Raw genomic sequence first — 20116 nt, forward strand, 5'->3', positions numbered from 1 at the left:
AGCCTACAGCACTAATCTGAACTATATTTTGTACATCCTGCCCCCTCTGTGGCCGTGTACCAAATCTAAAATACAGCCTATATTATACTAACGCTGATACCACAGTGCATTCTGCCCCCTCTGTGGCAGTGCACTTAGCCATCTGCCAGTGTATTCTACCCCCTCCGTGGTCGTACGCTGTGCCAGTTCGGGTCTTTACATCCTGCCCCCTCCGTGGCAGTGTACTGCACCCAAGTTAATATAAGATGGCAGAATAGCCAGGCATGTCGCAATCAGCCAATATGATGCCAGATCAGCCAGGCATGTCACAAACAGCCCAGCCACAACACTCCAAGGTGACTAAGTCTAAGCATGTTAAAGTAATGGCTAAGACAAAACATATTTCCAGCCATAACAAACCAAAGCGGCCACGCTATGCCTCTGTGCCAACCACCACCACTACCACAGCAACTCAGGCACACATAAACGATATACTTCATTCCCCAACGATATACTCCTCTGACGAGGAGGTTTTTGCTGGCTTTTCCACTCAGCTTTCACCTAACCAGCCTCCCTCCGTTTTACCGCCCCAAACATCTGCTCCAATACCGGCTCAGGCACAAACATCTGCCACAACCGGGCTGCAGCTGTCCCCTGATTTCTTCTCCCAACTTCAAGCCATGCTGGCATTTATCACCCAAATGCAGTCACTACCACAAGTTCCGGCCATACCTCAACTCAACATGGACCAACGTGCGTGTCATGAAGCTCATCCTTCCTGCTCACCAAATCCCTTCGATATAGCCAGAGGCAGATGTATTGACGAAGCCACGTATGCGGAGGAGTCAACCTTCACTGACCACGTTGAAGGAGATGACTGGAGCGACGATTCAGATCATGAGGAGGATACATCGTATCGCTTGTTTAATGCCTCAGACTATCAGCCCCTGGCACGCAGGGTAGTTAATACCCTTGGTCTACAGACTGCGCCTTCAACTTCTTCCGCACCAGCCATCAAAGGGGCCAAGGTTCTCAAATCTCCTGCACTTATTGAACACTACATCCCGGTGCCGGACCCAATTGCCAAATTGGTATCTGAAGAATGGGCTCAACCATTTCAATCTCGCCACTTCCAGAACCTGGCTGACAGGCTTTACGCCCTAGCTCCGGACTTTGCCACCAAGTTACACGTCCCTGGCATAGACGAACCAATCACTCGCCTCGTTTCACGATCCCTTTTGCCCAGGGAAGGGGAATCCCAACTAAAGGACACTACTGAGCATCGAATAGACTTCACCCTCCGCAAAAACCACGAGGCCACTGCCCTATCCACGCGTGCCTCTGCTTCAGCCTCCATTTTCTACAGAGCAGCTATGATGTGGCTGGATGGTCTTCTAGAGGACACTAACCCTGATCCTGTCGCCCTCAGAAGGTCATTGGTACAGTTGCGTAAGACAGCAGCTTTTGTGCCCGATGCCACCTTGGATGCCACTCATTTGGGGGCACGAGCCATGACGGCTCAGATAGTCGCTCGAGGGATCCTCTGGCTTTGCCACTGGCAGGCTGTTTCAGCGGCCAGAATGAATCTGGCCAGGTCTCCTTACTCCGGATCGTTACTCTTCGGTGAGGAAGCTCTAAAGGCAGTGCTGGTTGATCCCAAAGACGCCCACAAACCGGTTCTGGCCATTGTCCAGAACATCGACCATAGGCCTTCCAGGCGCTTTCCTTCCTTCCGTACTAACCAGCCCTTTCGAGGAACGTGGCCAGGAGGACGAGGCCACAATGTCAGATTCTATGACCCCAATTCATCCAGGGGCTCCTGGAACCGACGCTTCCAGGGCAGAGACCTATGGCTGGCTTGTCAACGTCGACAAAAGCCATCTCTAACCAACCCAACGCCTACTACATCTAGGGGCAATGTTGGATACCCTGCAGGCAATGGTATTCCTGGCTCCAGATCGCATCACTGCCATCACAAGCATCGCAAGGTCCCTGATGTAACAAACATCAGCAGACGTCATGCTTCTAGCCAGGGCGCTCGGAATGTTCATTTCTACAATCCATATTGTGCCATGGGCTCGAGCCCACACTCGGCATCTGCAATGGACTTTACTGCCCTTTCAACAGGACATTGCCAGCTCCAACCATTGCAAAGTTCGCTTGATCCCCGCACTGCGCCTATCATTCCGCTGGTGGACGAGGTCCCAACACCTCTCCAAGGGCACGTCGTTCAGAGAACCACACAGATCTGTTGTAACCACAGATGCCAGCCTCATAGACTGGGGAGCCCACTGCAACTCCCAGTACGTTCAGGGGGTTTGGTCCACCACGGAGCAGACTCAAAGCATCAACTGGCTGGAGCTAAAAGCTGTACATTTAGCTCTAATTCATTTTCAGTCTCTGTTCCCTTTGGACCATGTCCTCATTCGAACGGACAACACGCGTGTAAAATCACATTTGAACAGACAGGGGGGCACCAGGTCTCGTCCTCTGCAGGACTTAGCCTCCCTCACCTTTGTCTGTGCAGAACAACATCTACAATCCCTGAAAGCAGAACATCTCAGACGGATTTGGAATGTGACAGCAGCCTGGCTCAGCAGACAACAGGTGTTTCCGGGGGAATGGAAACTTCACTCAGCCATTTTCCATCGTCTTCAGAGTCGGTTCGGCGAATGCTCAATCGACCTGTTTGCCTCCAGTCGCAATTGCCAGCTTCCCAGGTACCTTGCCCGATACCTGGATTCAACAGCGGAAGCAATGGATGCTCTGACAATACCGTAGCCAGACGGTCTCTTGTACACCTTTCCTCCCATACCATTGTTAGCCAAAACCTTGAGGAAGGCGTGAGCCGAGAGGGCACAGCTGGTTCTGATAGCACCATTTTGGCCACGCCGACCGTGGTTCTCAGATCTTCTGGCAATGTCGATGATGGATCCTTGGACACTTCCAATCAGGCCAGATCTCCTATCCCAGGGTCCAGTACTGCACCAGGACCCTACTTGGCTCAATCTAACAGCGTGGCGTTTGAACGGGGACATTTGAGGTCAGCTGGACTGTCTGATGCTGTGATTGATATTATTTTGGCCTCGAGAAGACCATCCACTACTCGTATTTATCAACATACCTGGGTGGCTTTCTCCAAGTGGTGTCAGTCCCACCACCATGATCCATCCCAGGCCACTGTGCATCGGGTGCTGCAATTTCTCCATAGTGGCTTTATGATGGGACTTCAACCCAACACTCTACGTCGACATGCGTCCACTCTGTCGTCCATTCTCTCAGTGTCCTCCCCTGGAGCTCCTATTTCCTCACATCCGTTCATCAAACTTTTTTGAGGGGAGTCGCCCTTCGCTCTCCGGCTGTTGTCCATCGGTTTCCCTCATGGAGTTTGCCGAAAGTTCTGCAGGCTTTGCAACGCCCTCCGTTTGAACCCATCAGAACTGTGCCCCTACGTATGCTGTCCTTCAAGGTCTTGTTTCTGATCGCAATCACATCTGCCAGACGCGTTTCGGAGTTGGGCGCATTGTCTTCTGCTCGACACCTCTGCGTCTTCCATAAGGACTCTGTTGTGCTGAAGACTGATCCTTCCTTTCGTCCCAAGGTCGATTCAGTTTTTCATTGCAACCAGGACATTGTTTTGCCTTCCTTTTGCCCGAATCCTACCCATCCTCTCGATAAGTCTTGGCATTCGTTAGATGTCTGGAGGGCTCTCAAGACCTACCTGTCTAGGACCCAAGAGATTCGATGAACAGAGTCTCTGTTTGTATCCTTTCATCCAAGGTTTATGGGGCATAAAGTATCCAATCCTACCTTATCCCGTTGGTAGAGGGCATGTATTACTTTAGCATATGAGTCTCTGAAGCTGTTAGTTCCAGCTAGTATAACGGCTCATTCTACCAGGTCAGCTGCCACTTCGGCTGCTTTTGCCACTAATGGTCCTGTTGCCGATATTTGTAGGGCTGCAGTCTGGTCTACCCCACACTCGTTTATAAGGCATTATAAAATTGATCGCTATGCCACTGCTGACGCATCTTTTGGCAGACGAGTGTTGCAACAGGTTCTTAATGAGGATTAGCATCCGGTCCCACCCTGTATGGGCTGCTTTGGTACATCCCGCTGTGATGGCCGGACTCATAGGGAAAATGGACCATTGGTCTCACCTGAAGGGTGATTTTCCTATGAGTCCGGACATCACGACCCCCCCAGTTGGAGGATGACTATATATTTTCTAATGCGTTATATATTACTGTTACGCTATTATATTTAAATTTAAAAGTGAAGTCGACTTCTAGTTCTGTTATACCGCTATGTTGGAGTCATGTTACTATGCATGGTACTATTGTGTTATTTTCCTGCTGCCAGGCCTGTTGGCCTTGTTCTTGTATTTTTAGATATCTCTCCTTAGACTCGCTGCGAATGAACTGGAGAGTGGGAGGGGCCTGACACCCCTAGTCTTGACTTCAAAGACATTCTTGCCTTCACACGATAGGTGGAGCTAAAACCCGCTGTGATGTCCGGACTCATAGGAAAATCACCCTTCAGGTGAGACCAATGGTCCATTTTTTGCAGGTAATTGAAAAAACCCTGCATGTACACTTTTAAGCCTACCAAGATCCTGCTGTGATCTTCCATTGTAGTGCAATCCTATGCATGTTTACTCAGAAGCAAGTTCCAATCCAATTAAGAAAGTACTCTTAATGCTGCTGAAAGCTATATATTTACTGAATTCCTCATGTGAGACAAGCAGGAATAGGAAACTGTGAGTTTAACTATTGCCTGGGGTCACAAATCTTGTCAGTCACAACCCTGACTTCACTTATTGGCTAAAAACCTGAAAAGGCAGGGATTAGAGCAGCCAGTAGTAACCGAAGTTGCGGGAGGGGGCGGCAGCTGACATTTTGGTTTATATCTTTTGAACCAGACCACCTAGAAACTTAATTTTTTTAAAATGAAAGCTAAGAGTCTGGAGATTAAGGTGAGTCATCTGGAGACCCGGGGAAGACCCCCAAAAACTGGAGTCTCCAGGCAAAAACCAGACATCTGGTAGCCCTAGTGCCTTGAGTATTCAATCGGACATGTAAGTGCTCTTGACTGAATGCTTGAATGTAGGATTGGGGCAAGAGGATGTTTGCGTGTAGACAAATTCTTCCTTGTTAAATATTTTGCATAATAAACTTAGAGTCATTTTACTTTAATGTAGTGTCTTCACACACAGGGCTGGTTCTAAAGGGCGGCCAGGTGGGGCACTGGCCCGAGGGCCCCTGGAACTACAGGGACCCCTAAGGGGCCCCTCCGTTCTCCTTTTGCGATCCACGGCAGCAGCCACGGATCGCAGAACAGGAGGAGCTTCCGAGCCGCGTGCCATCAACCAAGATGGCGGCAGAGGCTTCAACCACTTAGGGAAATCTTGGCTGCCATCTTGATTGATGGCAATCCTGTGTGCACAGTGTGCACAGCCGCAAAAAACAGCAGAGAGAAAGGTAGGTGAAGTGGGGGGGTGGCGGGTGGCTCAGAAACTCCTGTCCTGAGATCCATGGCTGCTGCTGCGGATCACAGAAGGGGAGCAGAGGGGCCTGCGCAGGGTGGTGCCCAAGGGCCCCAGCATGCATGGGGCTGGCCCTGTTCATGCATGTAGTATGAATCTGACTACTTACCCTGAAAAATGTTGGTTTTTTGTTATGCATTCAAAGTAAAAAAAAAAAAGGCTTTGCTGTATATTAATGTTCAATCCAACTCTGTTGATAGGAGTGGGTGGGAGAACACTGCTTGAAAGAACCTGAAAGATTGTGTACTGATAAAGATCTTATCCTGGACCCAGTTCTTTCAAACAAGCAAGCACAGAAATTGTTGCAGCTTATCTGTTATCCTCATGGTGTTAAAGAATGTGCAGAGGGTGACAATCCTCAAAGACAACACATCAAGCGCATTCTTCAGGTAACCAGATTGAAAAAAACACTTCATATTTGATTTTCCTTCTTGTTGCCCTTCCCCTTTTTAAAGTCAAGTAAGACTTCAAATATTATTTTTCCAACTTGATTTAATCATTTTTATTGAACAGTAACAGAATTTAATTATAAAAGTCAATCAGTTCTTTGCCCCATGTATGTATCATCCCTTGTAAAGGGTAAAATTAAGGGGGGGGGGAAATGAAGTCTCTCCTGTCAGCCACACCCGCTCCTACCACTGAAGCATATGCTAGCTGAAAATGTGAAGGAACTCTATATGTGTACAGCTCTGTATGAAGGGAGAATCCTGGGTTCCTCTTGTATGAAAAAGTTCCATATGCATGCATGCGTTAGTATGCTAAGTGCTTCTTCTAATACACTCCGAATGCACAATCAGGAAGGCTGCATGACCCTATGATGCCATCACATATTCTTTTTGCACATAAGCAGGGCTGGTCCCAAAGGGCGGCCAGGTCGGGCCCTGGCTAAGGGCCCCTGGAGCCACAGAGGCCCCTAAGGACCTCTCAATAAGGTGGGGGCGGAGTAGCGCTCCTTTTCAATGATCCACGGCAGAGTAGCTGCTGCAGATCGCAGGGAGGGAGCTTCTTCCACCCGCCCATTCGCTGGCTCCACCTACCCGTCTCTCCTATCTTTTGAAGCTGCACAAGCTGTGTGTGCAGAACTGCCATTAACCAAGATGGCGGCCTAGGTTTCCCTAAGGGGCTGAAGCCTCCAGTGCCATCTTGGATGATGGCAGCAATGTGCGTGTGTAGCAGTGATGTGCGTGCTTAGCAGCCCACGCAGCTGCAAAACACAGGAGAGATGGAGCCAGCGAACAGGCGGGTGAAAGAAGCTCCCTCCCTGCAAGAGACAGGTAGGCGTGTGTGTGTGTGCACGTGTGAGCACGCACGCATGCCAGAGCCCAGGACAAGCTGGTGCCCAAGGGCCCTGGCATGTCTGGCACCAGCCCTGCACATAAGAATGTTCAGAAAAACTTTATTATCTGTTGTGCATTTCACTCTACTGCAAATTACTGGGTACTGCTAGTGGAGGAAGGAAAACGAATAATATGAAATGGGGCAAGTGTTCCTAGAGGTTATGCAGGAGAGATATAGAACTAGAAATGGAGATGCCATGATCAGCAGTAGCCTTGTGTCACACATAACATTTAGTCAAAATCATTTGCAGTTAAAAGCTAGATCTGAAGGGGAAAATCATTCATTTGGTACAGGCTCTTCCCAAAGGCAAGATCTCCTTCCCTTTCCTATGAGATCCTATCCACAGACAGCAAGAATGAACAAAATGAGCCACACCTAACATGCATGTGGAAGAAATAATTTGACACAATGCAAACAAATAGAACAAAACCACCTGCCATGTTAAGTGGTGAAAATTATTTTTAAATTTTGTAGAGTGAAAAAACTTTCCCTCATTTTTTTTTTGCACAGAATCTAGATCAGTGGAATCTCCGGCAATCATGGCTGGAACTCCAGCTGATGATCAAACAGTGTATGAAGGAGCCTGTGAGTATTTCCCAGCATACTTTTTTCATTCAATCAAGTTTTTTTTAAAAAAACCTAACCTAGTATATGAGCAAACATATCATGAATGTGTTAGTTTACTTATGTTTCACTGTAGGGTTCTGGGTCTGTGGCTGAAATGAACAGCTTGTTGGATAATATTGCAAAGGCGACAATAGAGGTGTTTCAGCAATCCGCTGATCTAAACAATAACTCTTCTAACTCTGGTATAGGCCTCTTCAATCCAAACTCTGTTGGAAATGCCGAAATGTATATTACGAGGCAGAATAGTAAAAAGACATTCCTAAGGTAATGTAATCTGTCTGAATGGATAACGATGAAATTGTGTGCATTTTTTTCAGGAGTATTTGAAAGAGGGATAAATGTGGAGGTTGTTTTTGATGTATTTAATCAGAATTGTGGTATTAATTCCAAGTATTCAAAAGCCAGCATTCCAGGCCCAGAAAAGTCTTCCAAGTCTGGGCTCAGAAGCTCCAATGCATGGACAGAGTTTATCTGCATGTGAGAATTTATCAATTCACTTGATTACACACTATAAGCACACCAAAGAACATGAACATGTGTTACAATGAATGGAAATTTCTGAATGCTCAGGACCTCCATGTATGCATCAAAGCATGCATAACTTTGGACTGGGATGTGGACTTCTAAATCTCAACTCATGCAGAAGGACCTAAATTATCTTATTTAATTATGTTGATCTGATGGGAACTATATTGCTTTAAATCTACCTACCTGCTTTGTTTTAAGTAGAAATTGTTAAAAAATTGTACATGTATATTTTATTTTTTAAAAAATACTGAGAATATTGAGTAATATTCTGCTTGAAATGTCTTGTATGTTTCATGCTTTTAGTTCTTCTGAACGGCAAGGTGTATGGCTAGTGGCTCCCCTGATCGCAAAGCTGCCTACCTCTGTTCAAGGCAGAGTCTTGAAAGCAGCTGGAGAAGAGCTAGAGAAAGGCCAGCATTTGGGATCATCTTCAAAGAAGGAGAGAGACAGGCAGAAGCAAAAGAGGTAAAAATGATTGGAAAATACTGCTGAACCCTTTAGGGAGAATATCAGATGCAAAGACTGGCTAGGGAGATTGTCCTTTTATTACTAAAACTCACATTCTCATTTTGTAAAATCAGATGTGTTTGTGCATGAAGTGAAGATTCCTTTTATGAAAAACGCTACTACATTTTTTCAGACAGTTATTCTTGGAAAGGTAGGTTACAGTTTGGATGTATTTAAGAAGAAATTTAGCACAATGTATTCATAAGTAAGACTATGTTTTCCTTCTTTATTGCCCTTATTGTTGCTCTGGAACAGTGCTGGTAAAAATAATAATATGCCAAACACATCTTTTAGAATTTACTGGCAGTAGCAGCACAGCTACGCTGATTCTATTCCGAAAGAAGATATCTATTTACCCAATGATATTTCTCACCTCAAATAAAAATATCTCTTTTCACAAATAGATGTTTGCTTCTTATATGGGATTCTGATTAGATGTTGAGAAAAGTCTGGTCAGCTTGTCAGATGTGTGTATGAATATATACATCATTGGATATTTCACAGAAAAACCCACAGAATTCCACGTTCTCTGCATGAAATTGCTTTATATTCAAAAGTCTACATAAAAGAACACTTCCTTTTCTGTCCTTTCTTTTATCCTTCATTTTCCACTTCATGACTGAATATTCATACTTTCTGTTTAACTGTGTTAATCTTAATCTGCCTTAAATTAGTTGTCAAAATCCCCATACTTTGCTTAATTATCAATAATGTATGATACTCCCTGAAAAGCATTCCAGGACTCCTTAAAAGTTCAGTGCTTTATGCTTTCTGTTAACCTGAATAAGATAGGAATGTTGGTTTAAATTAACATCTGCTGTGGAAATGTCACACAAAAGGAGAAGAGGGAGATCAGAGAGGACAAGTGTCTTGCATTTCTCGGCTTTGCCCAAAGGAGAACTTTCTCATCTCTGTTCTTGGAGAGCCGTGCAAGATCCTCATGAGGGGACAGCTTGCTTTCCTCAAAGGACGAGGGAATGTGAGATTTCTGTTTTTGATGAGACAGGAAGTGAAGCATGTGCTTCCTCATCTTCCTTTGTTATGTTCAAAAAAGCGGACAGCAGAAGAGGCATCATACATCCGCCTCAGTGTATTGGCCTGTATTTATACCATTGGCCTAATGCAGTTATTTTCTGAACTTCCTACCCCCTCATAATCCTTTCTACATTGATGTGCACAGCAAGTAACCCCTGCACATCGCAGAAGATTCTAGGGTGTTCTCTGTAGTTCGCTTTGTATAGACAGAGCACCTATGTAACATTCTGCAGAGTTCCCTGAAGCTGCATATTGCAGAAGAATATCAGTAATGATACTCGCTGTCTTTGTGGAGAAGCTTGCCTGCCATAAAATCATAAGAGGTGCTCCTGCTGCATCAGAGCCACGGTCCATCTAATCCAGCATCTTCCCACAGTACCCAACCATATACTTCACAAGCAGGACATGAAGGCAACAGCCATTCTCTTGCTGTTGCTCCCCAACAGCTGGTACTGAGGCATATTGCCTTTGAAACCTGGGGTTTGCATATAACCATCATGATTAAAGTCTAATGATAGACTTATCCTCTATGAATTTGTCTTTCCCCCTTTTAAAGCCATCTTAGCTAGAGGCCACAACCGCATCTTGTAGCAGTTTAATACCAATCTCCCCATTGAGGAATGTCTTGAGACCTTCCTGGGTATTCCATGGTTTGAAAACCTCTGGCCTAGTTTTTTGCTTTTAGAATGTAAGTTGTAGCTTGCTAAAATGGTGAATACAGCACAGATGAAGAAAACCCTCCTAGGGAAAGAGTAGACAAAGGGAAGAAAGGGATTGGAGACAGGAAGTATCAAAATAACACTACTAATTGAATCTTGTCTCTGCCTCTTTTAAAGCATGTCTCTTTTGAGTCAGCAACCTTTCCTTTCTTTGGTACTTACTTGCCTTAAGGGACAGGATGAGCAGCGAGAAGGGCTTCTAACATCTCTACAAAATCAAGTTAATCAGGTAAAAATAAGCAGATAATTCTGTGCTCTGCATCAGATGAAAATCAGTTATGCTAATGAACCCAAGCATATGGGAAACCACATTTGAAAGGTAGAAATGATATGGTTTATCCAATTTTTAAAAATAAAATCATCTCTCTGCATTTTTTAAAAAGAAAAATGCCATACTTTCTCAGATACCACAACAGGAATCATAGAATCTTGGAATCATAGAATAGTAGAGTTGGAAGGGGTATATAAGGCCATCGAGTCTAACCCCCTGCTCAATGCAGGGATCCAATTTACAGGATACCCTTTATTTCACTGGCGATCACTCGTGACTGAGATGTCTTCCAAAATAAAGTCTTTAACATTGGGTCCATAACTGACTGTGGAGGCCAATACTAGATCCACACAGCCTTCCACAGTGAGGACATAGGTTTCCAGATGGAAGATGGTTGCGATGAGGATTTGACAGCATACCCAACCAGTGGCTGTCCAGCTGCCTCTTGAACACCTCCAGTGTTTGAGAGCCCACCACTTTCTGAGGTAATTGGTTCCTAACAATTAGAAAGTTTTTCCTGATGTTCATTCAAAATCTGGCTTTCCATAAATTGAGCCCATTATTCTGTGTCCTGCACTCTGGGATAGAAGAAATTATTAATTCCAAAATGGACCATTACGTTAAGCCTGCTGTATTGCTCTGTACCAAAACTGCATTTGCCACATCTTCACTTTAGGTACTAAGGCTATGGGCACACTAGTCGCTTGAGAAGCAGCCAGAATGTTTTTTCTGGCTGTTTTGAAGCAACACTGCCCTCTGCTGGCCGTGCCTGCCTTCTCCACAACTGCCTTCAGACCTTTCAAGGACTGCCCACAGCAAAGCGTTGGGCCAATAACTGTCTCTGCCTGACCCTGCAGCAAAGCATTTCCACTGGCCACACCTGGAAGACAAACAGATTGATCTACCAATCAGTTGTGAAACCTTCCTGAAGCTGAATTTTTAAAAAAATGCACTGGAACTGATTTGATGAGTTTTTGAGAATAAAAAGTGGCGGAGTTTGACTAGCACCATTTTGAGAAAAGAGAGATAAGAGACTCACTGGACTGGCACAACAGTAAGTGCGGCTCTACCCTAAGACCAGGTTATTAAATGCTTCTTTAAATGAGATCAGTGACTTGTGTCCACTCAGTGCGATTTCTTTCTTTCTTTTTCTTTGAGCACCAGTCTTCCATGTGATAGCACAAGCCTGCTCTTGAAGCTTCCCAAAGTTCCAAGAGTAGCACATTAATGCCTGGCCTATACATGGAGGTGAATGAGATGGTAGAATTGTGATAGAACAGAATATGCCCCTTCAGACTGAAGATGTTCCTCCATGTTAAAAAAAAATCTGCAAGTACAAATGTAGTACACTGGGAGAAAGACTGTAGCCCAGCCTGCTCCCTTTCTGCTAACTTTTATTTGCAGGGAGTTTTGAGAGTGTTTGTGTGTGCGCGCGCGCATGCATGCGTGCTTGCAATATTCAAAAAAAGAATCTGCTACTTGTTTCCATGGGTGTGGTCCAAGTCGATACTCAGTCTATACCACCTCATCCCCATCTCATTCTGCTGGATGTGTGGACTAGACCTAATGTGAAAATATATGATTTTAAAATCAATGGAACATAGATCCACTTGATTTGTTAAGGATTTAGATTAGAAGATGGCAGAACCCATCATGACTACCACATGATCCCTGGTTTTAGTGCTTAATTCCTCTGCTGCTATCATGACATGTGAGCCTCTTTGCTTTGGTATGCTCCCATAACCAACCTAGTAATGGCTAGGTAGAAGAGCTATGTGTACAGAGCATATGACATTTCTTTAGCCACTCCCAAAGAAGGACTGTATTGGTGTGGATGGGAATCTTAGTTTTTGCTCTGCTCCATGTGGTTCCTACATCGACATGTTTTTACAGTACTATGGGAATAGCTCCTATGCCACTGCAAGACACAACAAGCCATGTAACACTATTCACTTTAAATCCAATCTCTAACTACTCCATTACCTGATACTGTCCCCCTCGGTATCTTCTTTGGCTGCCTTTAATCCTTCTTTCTTCTTCTGCCCAGTTCTTCTAGGCTTTAATTTGGATTTGACATATATCTTAATTTATCACACGTGCAACTGTTTCTAATCTGTAGAAAATATTAACAGTCTACTATCTGTAGAGTATGATTTGGAGGCTTCCCTTTCTCACCTATCAAATGAAAGAAATGTGTGTGTACAATGGAAAATGACTTCTCCCAGGCAAATGTGGGAAACTCATGCATGTGTGGAGTTACACCATGAGGATATAGTATTTGCAAGATGTTATTATTTTAACTGACCAGAAAATATAATAATAATAATAATATAATATTTAATTTGTTTGTTGCCTATCTGGCAATTAGCCACTCTAGGCGACGTACATTAAAATGAGATAAAATACAAAAATTCAAATGCAATCACATAATAACAATAAATAAAATATTGGACAGTCATCGGTACACATAAAACAGTTATAATAGCAGCATACGACAGATGACAAAATCATGGAGATTTACCCATCCCAAGGACCTCATAGGCCTGTTGGAATAGCCACGTCTTCAGGGCCTTGCAGAATACGTCTAGGGAAGGGGCATGTCGGAAATCACATGGGAGGGAGTTCCAGAGAGTGGGGGCCACCACAGAAAAGGCTCTCTCCCTAGTACCCACCAACCTAACTGTTTTGGTTGGCGGGATTGAGAGAAGGCCTTGTGTGGCTGATCTAGTAGGGCGGCATAGTTGGTGGCGGTGGAGGCGCTCTTTCAGGTAAGCAAGGCCGAAACCGTTTAGGGTTTTAAAGGTTAATACCAACACCTTGAATCGGGCCCGGAAGACAACCGGCAGCCAGTGTAGATCAAGTAAAAGCGAATAACACTATCTTTGAATGCCACAGGTGTGACTTTATAATTAAAAAATTGAAAGTATTAATTAAAGTGGGCAAGAGGAGATGATCATAGCAAGCAGGAATTTAACAACAAGCGAAATTTGTGAGAAATATTTCATAGAAGTGAGAAAATATGTTCTGGATACAAAGTGTTGAGCAGGAGTAAGTAATGTTAAGTTTTAAAGTAAACATGCTTATGTTAACTGCATTTTTGTTACTAGATATTAAGCAACTGGAGGGAAGAACGATACCAGGATGATGTTAAAGCTAGACAAATGATGCATGAAGCTTTGCAACTTCGACTTAATCTGGTAAGAAAAAAAGCACAATTATTTATTTAGAATATTTTATGCTATCCCTTAGTAAAGTGCTGTTTTGCATCTTCAAAGATACTAAATAATTGGTACTAGTGCTCTTTTGAAACGTGTCCTCCAATTCAGAGCTTGGAAAAGTTACTTTTTTGAACTACAACTCCCATCAGCCCAGTCTAGTGGCCATGCTGGCTGGGGCTGATGGGAGTTGTAGTTTTAAAAAAGTAACTTTTCCAAGCTCTGCTCCAATTTCTCAAAAGTTTTCTTCACCTGTGAAAGATGGTTTTTTCCTCCAAGTATAATGACGCTTCACATGGCTGTGGCTGCCACTTGGTGGCCACAGGCTGGAATAACAAGAACTTTGGAGGAAGAAGCCAACTCTCGCGTGAGCTTGCGAAACTCCAGTCCTTCTTTCCTGCCTGTTGCCATCAGGCAGCATTTTACTAATCTCTCTCTCGCTACTGCTTTAAAGCCTTATTTTTCTCTGGTTTTTTAATCTGGTGTTTCCTTGCTTTCTGCTAGTTAGCGTCTTCATCATTCTTCCCTGCAGCTGTAGCCTCCATCTTCATTGTCTTAATTCCTGGTCTCCCTTGCTTTCTCTTTGTTGTCTCCCGCCCCCCACCATTACTGCTGCCATTTGTTGAGCTGTTTTGATGTGCTTTTTTCTCTCACCATCTCTTTACCTTTTTTCACCAGTCCCATTCATTTTCCTTCTCCTGCCTTTGGTGCCCATGTTCTCGTTCTTTCCCTGTGTTTGCTCTTCTCCTTGTGTGGACCTGTTTTTTCCATGGCCTTTTGTTTCTTCTCACCCTTTATCTTCTCCTCTCCCTTCTCCCCTGCCCCCCACCTGTAGGCCTGGAAGTAGATTCTCATATCTTGGGCTGAGTTAGTGTCCTGACTAGCCAGTTATTATACTGCCCCTCTGAACCCCATCTGTGTGTGTGCATGTGTTGACTTGGAGTTCTTTACCTGCATTTCTCCTCTGCGCTCTGGCTGTATGTGTGTGTGAGTTGAGTTCACGGCAGTTATGCCTCCTTCTGCCTCCTACCCAGGGAATCTGGGTTGACTGCACCTTTAACTACCTTTGCCCAGTGGCTGAGTGCGGCTGTGTCAGCTGCTGGTTCTCAGCAGCATAAGAAGGCAAAGAAAAAGACTTAGCATCTCCACAAAGCAGCCTGCCTGCCTTTCTGCCAGGGAGCAGGCTAAGACTAAATCAAACGAGGTGAGGGCCTCTAGGAGGGCATGTTATATGGGAGAAGACTGTTCTATAATGGCTCAGACCTTTCCTCATTCTCCAAGAGCTAGAGGGTGTGCCACTAACCCACTTTCCATTGATGACTAATGGGGGGGGATCTGTCATCAACTTGTTTGATTCCCCACTGGGTTCTGAAGGTGATTTTCATGGCTTTGAGGTCTCTGCTGACCCTCCCCGTCCTCCGGCCCTGTTCCCTGCCTCCTTGGGGTGTGGTCTCTTTCAAACAGTGGAGATGCCTGCAATTCCAGAAATCTTGCCTCATGTTGGTCAACCTGCTCCTTGACAACAGGTCCCTGTTCTCCCACAGTCAGCAGTGCCTTGTGTTACTCACTCTGACACCACTTTACAAGCTCAGCCTCTATCCCCACCCTCATCATCAATGTGTTCAGACCTTCTTTCTCAAGTTAGATGCCTTACTTGGGGGCCTTGCTTCTGGGACATTTCCATCCAGTATTAATTCCAGCTCTGGCTCTCCAACAACCGTTGCTCTGTAGCCTTGTTTGCGCCTTTCCTTGGCTCCACCTGCTGGCCTCTCTCTTCAGCATCCTTCCATTGCTCAGGTCCCTCCATTAGTCCCGCCTCATCAACCACCTCATCGGGCACTGCAAAGTCTCGACCTCTCCTCTTTGAGGGGCTAGCTATCCTTCGGAGGCATTCTTCCAAAGAAGAGAAGGATGCTTCTGATAGTCCTTTTGCCCTCCGGCATCCGGACAGACCATTAGCTCTTAAATCTCCTGATCATGATTTGGAGGACAGGGAGTGGAATGATGATAACTTGCTTCCTCTGGTAACTTCTTCCCATCGTCTCTTTGATCTGTTTCGCTACCTACCACTAGTCTGCAAGGCCCTTGTGGCCTTAGACCTGAAAGACTTGACTATGTATTCTTCAACTCCTGCCTCTAGGAGTGCTTCTGTTCTCAGAGAACCTAAAAATTATTTGTCTGGAATTCTGGTCCCAGGTTCTGCAGTCTGGTTGAGATACTCTTCTCCATGCTCATTGAGCTTTGATTACTACCCATTTTTACACTCTTGAGGTCCCTGGGGTAGAATTGCCCACTGCTCAGTTGGTTTCTCATTATCTCCTTGCTCAGGAGGGTGAGGCACAATTTAAGGTCTCTGTGGAGCTCTGCATGGACTTTGTTCTTCGGAGGTTCCATAAGACCACATCTTTCTCCATCTGAGCTTCCTGTGAGGCATCTGTATTTTCAAGGGTTCTATGCTCGGGTGCAACAACTTGCTTGATGATCCACAAGAAGACCGGGAAAGGGTTCAGTGAACCCTTTCACAAGTGTCATTGGGCAGCAGCCTTCATTATTGATGCAACTCTTGATTTGGTTCAACTCTCACCATGCTCTATGGTATCTGGCATGGTGGCCCATGTTATGGCTCTGTCATTGGGGTGTGGGCACAGCAGTGTGGATCAATCTCTCCACCAAGCCTTATGCTGAGTCTCAGTTGTTTGGGGATGATTCCCTAAAGGAAGTTTTGGTGGACCCTAAGGAAAAACAGAAACCGGTGTTGATTTTCTCCCTATACCTTGTATTCTCAATATCCTTCCTATTCTTCCTTATAGCCCTTTCGTTAGAGCAGGCCCTCTGGGAGGGGCCATGATTTCAAGTCTTCCTGCCTTGGCTGATCCAGAAATAGATACCAACAATGTTCTGGTTCAGATTCTACAAGAAAATACTCTTCTTCCTCTACCAGCTCCAGGTCTGTCTGGCAGCGGCAGCAATGATGTCCTGCTGCCTGTAGGGGCCAGGCTTCTTCAGTATTCAGAAGCTTGGCTGTCCCTCATCTCTGATCACTGTGTGCTACAGTCACTTCAGTTTGGCTATTGTTTAGAATTTGCGATACCTCCACCTCCCAGATTTCTCCTTTCTCCTGTATCTCATTGTCCACTCATGTGGTGGCCATTGCAGAAGCAATCCAACATCTAGATATTCAAGATATTGAGACAGTGTCTCTGGGGGAGTGCTTCTCAGGGGTTTACTCCATCTTTTCACAATTGCAAAACACAATGCGTCATGAAGGGCGATCCTTGACCTAACATTTGTCAACAAGGTTGTTTGTTACAGGAAGTTCAGAATGGAGTCCCTGGTAACCATCAGGGAGGTGCTGTGCCCTTGAGAATTCATGGCATAGATTGACTTGGAGGATGGCTGTACACTATAGCCAGTGTGGATTTTTCGCATTCCACAATGTTAAATTGAAAATACCCCCATGCCATTCTGATGCTTCCAATAAGCTGATTTCAAAACAAAACCTTACAAAACTTATAGTCCTGAACTCATAAAAGCTTGCTTAACAACCCTCTAAATTTTCATTCCAATACACAAAACAGTCAGAGAGAATTGAGAGTTCAAAGTGTAAAAAGAGAGAGAGAAAACCCAGACCCCTTTCGGACTTTTTTCTGTCAGAGTTCTCATAATTTGTTGAAATTAATTAAAATTCAGCCATGTTCACAGAGTACCTGTAATCCTATTACTGACCTTGCCCCACACTCTGACCTTCATCTTCTGTAGTTTAAAAGTTTAAAAAATGCCTGGCTGATTTTTAATTAATTTAAGGAATTTTACATGGAACTCAATGATAACGTCAGGCATAGTCTGTAACAACCAACTGTCAGTGTTCTAAAAGCCAGACTCACAGCTGCTTGGCTTGCCTAATCAGGGGGCCACACCCACACCAGGGCTTTATTTCACTTGAGACAGTCATGCCTTCTCCCAAAGAATCCTGGGAAGTGTAGTTTCTGAAGTGTACTGAGAGGAGACTATAACGCCCTTCCCTGGCTCTTCCTGTCAGCTTCCTACCTGCTCGTGGCTACTGCCTTTCACTAGGCACCACCAGGGACTCCACCAGTCCGGACTGTCCTTTTTTATGGTTTCTCTCTTCGCTCTAGCACAGATCTCAATAGATCCCCCTGCTAGGCAGCACCACCAGTCACGTTCTACAACCAATGTTCCCAGAGACCTTGCCTGAGTCTCTCTATCCGGTTACATTCGTGACTGCGTGCCTATGCTGTTCCTAACCCCCTTGTATCAATGCAGATAACTCATAACTCAGGGTTGCTCTGGATACGTATAATGTTATCTTCTCCTCTTCACCGCTGCCACCATTTGTTACTGTTTCCCTTCAGCCTTGGTCATTACCTTACCTTACCCTCCCTTCTGGTCTGTGAAACCCCAGCCAACGATCAGGCCTTCGGTAAACCAAAATAGTATTTATTAAATAACATTAATAACAAGATAACTTTGATAATGATCTACAAGCTTATGGTTTCATCTATTACTGTGATATTTGACTTATTACTAATCCGAACTCCACCTCCCTCTTTCTGCACACTCTCCTGACATACACCAACTCACACCCACCTCCAAACTCCACCAAAACAACCCACTAACGTCCACCAAACACCTCTCAAACAACCCACTAACGTCCACCCAGATTCAACTGTCATCCTTCCTTTTATACTCTCAGCCATCCAAACACTCAGCCAATCATCCAGCATTCTACTGCTCATTTACTCCCCCCTCCTCTTTCATTCCACTTACCACATATCTTCTATACAAACAGCACTTACCATATATAAATTAATACAGGAACATCACATTTCCCCCCCCTTAAAAATAAGGGCAGAGTATTATTCCTGCTCTAGGATTCATACGCCGCGTTAACAATAAAACCAAGTCTTTATGGGGAAAATGTCTTCTTTGTTCCTACGTCTTCATCACGTCACTGCAGTCCCGGCCACTTGCCTTGAAAGTCCATCGGCCAATACATGGTCCTTGCCTTTGATGAACTTGAAGTCCACCTGATAGTCTTGTAGAGCCCAGGACCACCTCTGCAGCATAGTGTTATGGTTTTTCATAGTCTGTAACCATAACAAGGCCCGATGATCCGTCGTCACCGTAAATCTTCGTCCCCACACGTATGGGCGCAACTTGCACAGTCCCCACACGACCGCTAGGCACTCCTTTTGGACCGACGAATAATTCTTCTCCCTCGATGTTAGCTTACGACTAAGATACGCCACCGGATGTCTGGTGCCTCCTCTCTCCTGCAGCAAGACGACTCCCAGCGCGAGGTCCGACGCATCCGTAGCCACGATGAATGGTTGCTCATAGTCTGGTGCTATTAATATAGGTCCTTGGCACAAGGCTTGCTTCAAAAGATCAAAAGCCTTTTGACATTCATCCGTCCATACCACACGTTCAGCACACTTTTTCTTTGTCAACTCATGCAAGGGGGTCGCTATTTCCCCAAAATTTTTCACAAACTTTCGGTAGAATCCAGCCACACCTAAAAATGCCCTAACTTGTTTCTTTGTTAAGGGGATAGGCCATGATTGTATTGCCTCAACTTTGCTCTATAAGGGGGTTATTTTCCCACTCCCCACCTTATGTCCTAAATAGATGACCTCATTCAATCCAAACTGGCATTTCTTAGCTTTTATTGTTAGCCCTGCTTTTCTTAATGCCTCTAATACTGTGGTAATTACATACGTCACTGTGTCAAGCTTTTCTCTTATGGTATATGGTCCCTCCCAGTTAGCCTGTAATTTATCATGTTTCCTGGGTATGAATGCCATAACCATATCTCCCACATCATACACACGTTCCCTGGCTGTTCTGTCATACCAGTAACTTTGCTTCTCCTGAGCTTGACTCAAATTCTTTTGTACAGCTTCCATCATCGATGTTAATTTGCTGCGAAAGTCTAATACAAAATCAACTACAGATGTTTTGTACTCTCCCAGGGTTCCTTCCCATGATTTTTTTAACAGTTCCAAAGGTCCCCTCACTTTTCTAGTGAACATCAGTTCAAAGGGTGAGAAGCCTGTTGACTCCTGAGGGACTTCTCTGTACGCGAATAAGAAGCACCCCAAACGTTCATCCCAGTCTTGTGGGTGATCTTGAACATAACTTTTTATCATGCCCTTCAGAACCCCATTAAATCTCTCAGTCAATCTGTTAGTGGCTGGATGGTAAGTGGTGGTCTTTAGATGTTTTAGACCACAACACTTCCACATACAGTGCATCACTTCTCCCATGAATACACTGCCTTGATCCGTCAGCACTTCATGAGGGAAACCCAGCCTCATAAAGATTTTTAACA

The 20116-nt window shown here is 44.9% G+C and overlaps 1 protein-coding gene across 1 annotated transcript in view; it reads left to right on the forward strand.

Moving 5' to 3' along the window:
- Positions 1-20116, forward strand: part of MED12L (mediator complex subunit 12L) — a 366394-nt gene that overhangs the window by 267905 nt on the left and 78373 nt on the right. The window contains exons 28-33 of the mRNA XM_061637068.1: positions 5725-5913; positions 7373-7447; positions 7563-7753; positions 8321-8482; positions 10396-10507; positions 13657-13746. Of these exons, the coding sequence (XP_061493052.1) occupies positions 5725-5913; positions 7373-7447; positions 7563-7753; positions 8321-8482; positions 10396-10507; positions 13657-13746 (819 nt within the window). The remainder of the gene's footprint in view (positions 1-5724; positions 5914-7372; positions 7448-7562; positions 7754-8320; positions 8483-10395; positions 10508-13656; positions 13747-20116) is intronic.

This window comes from Rhineura floridana, chromosome 7, assembly GCF_030035675.1.
Source record: "Rhineura floridana isolate rRhiFlo1 chromosome 7, rRhiFlo1.hap2, whole genome shotgun sequence".
Taxonomy (NCBI): Eukaryota; Metazoa; Chordata; class Lepidosauria; order Squamata; family Rhineuridae; genus Rhineura; species Rhineura floridana.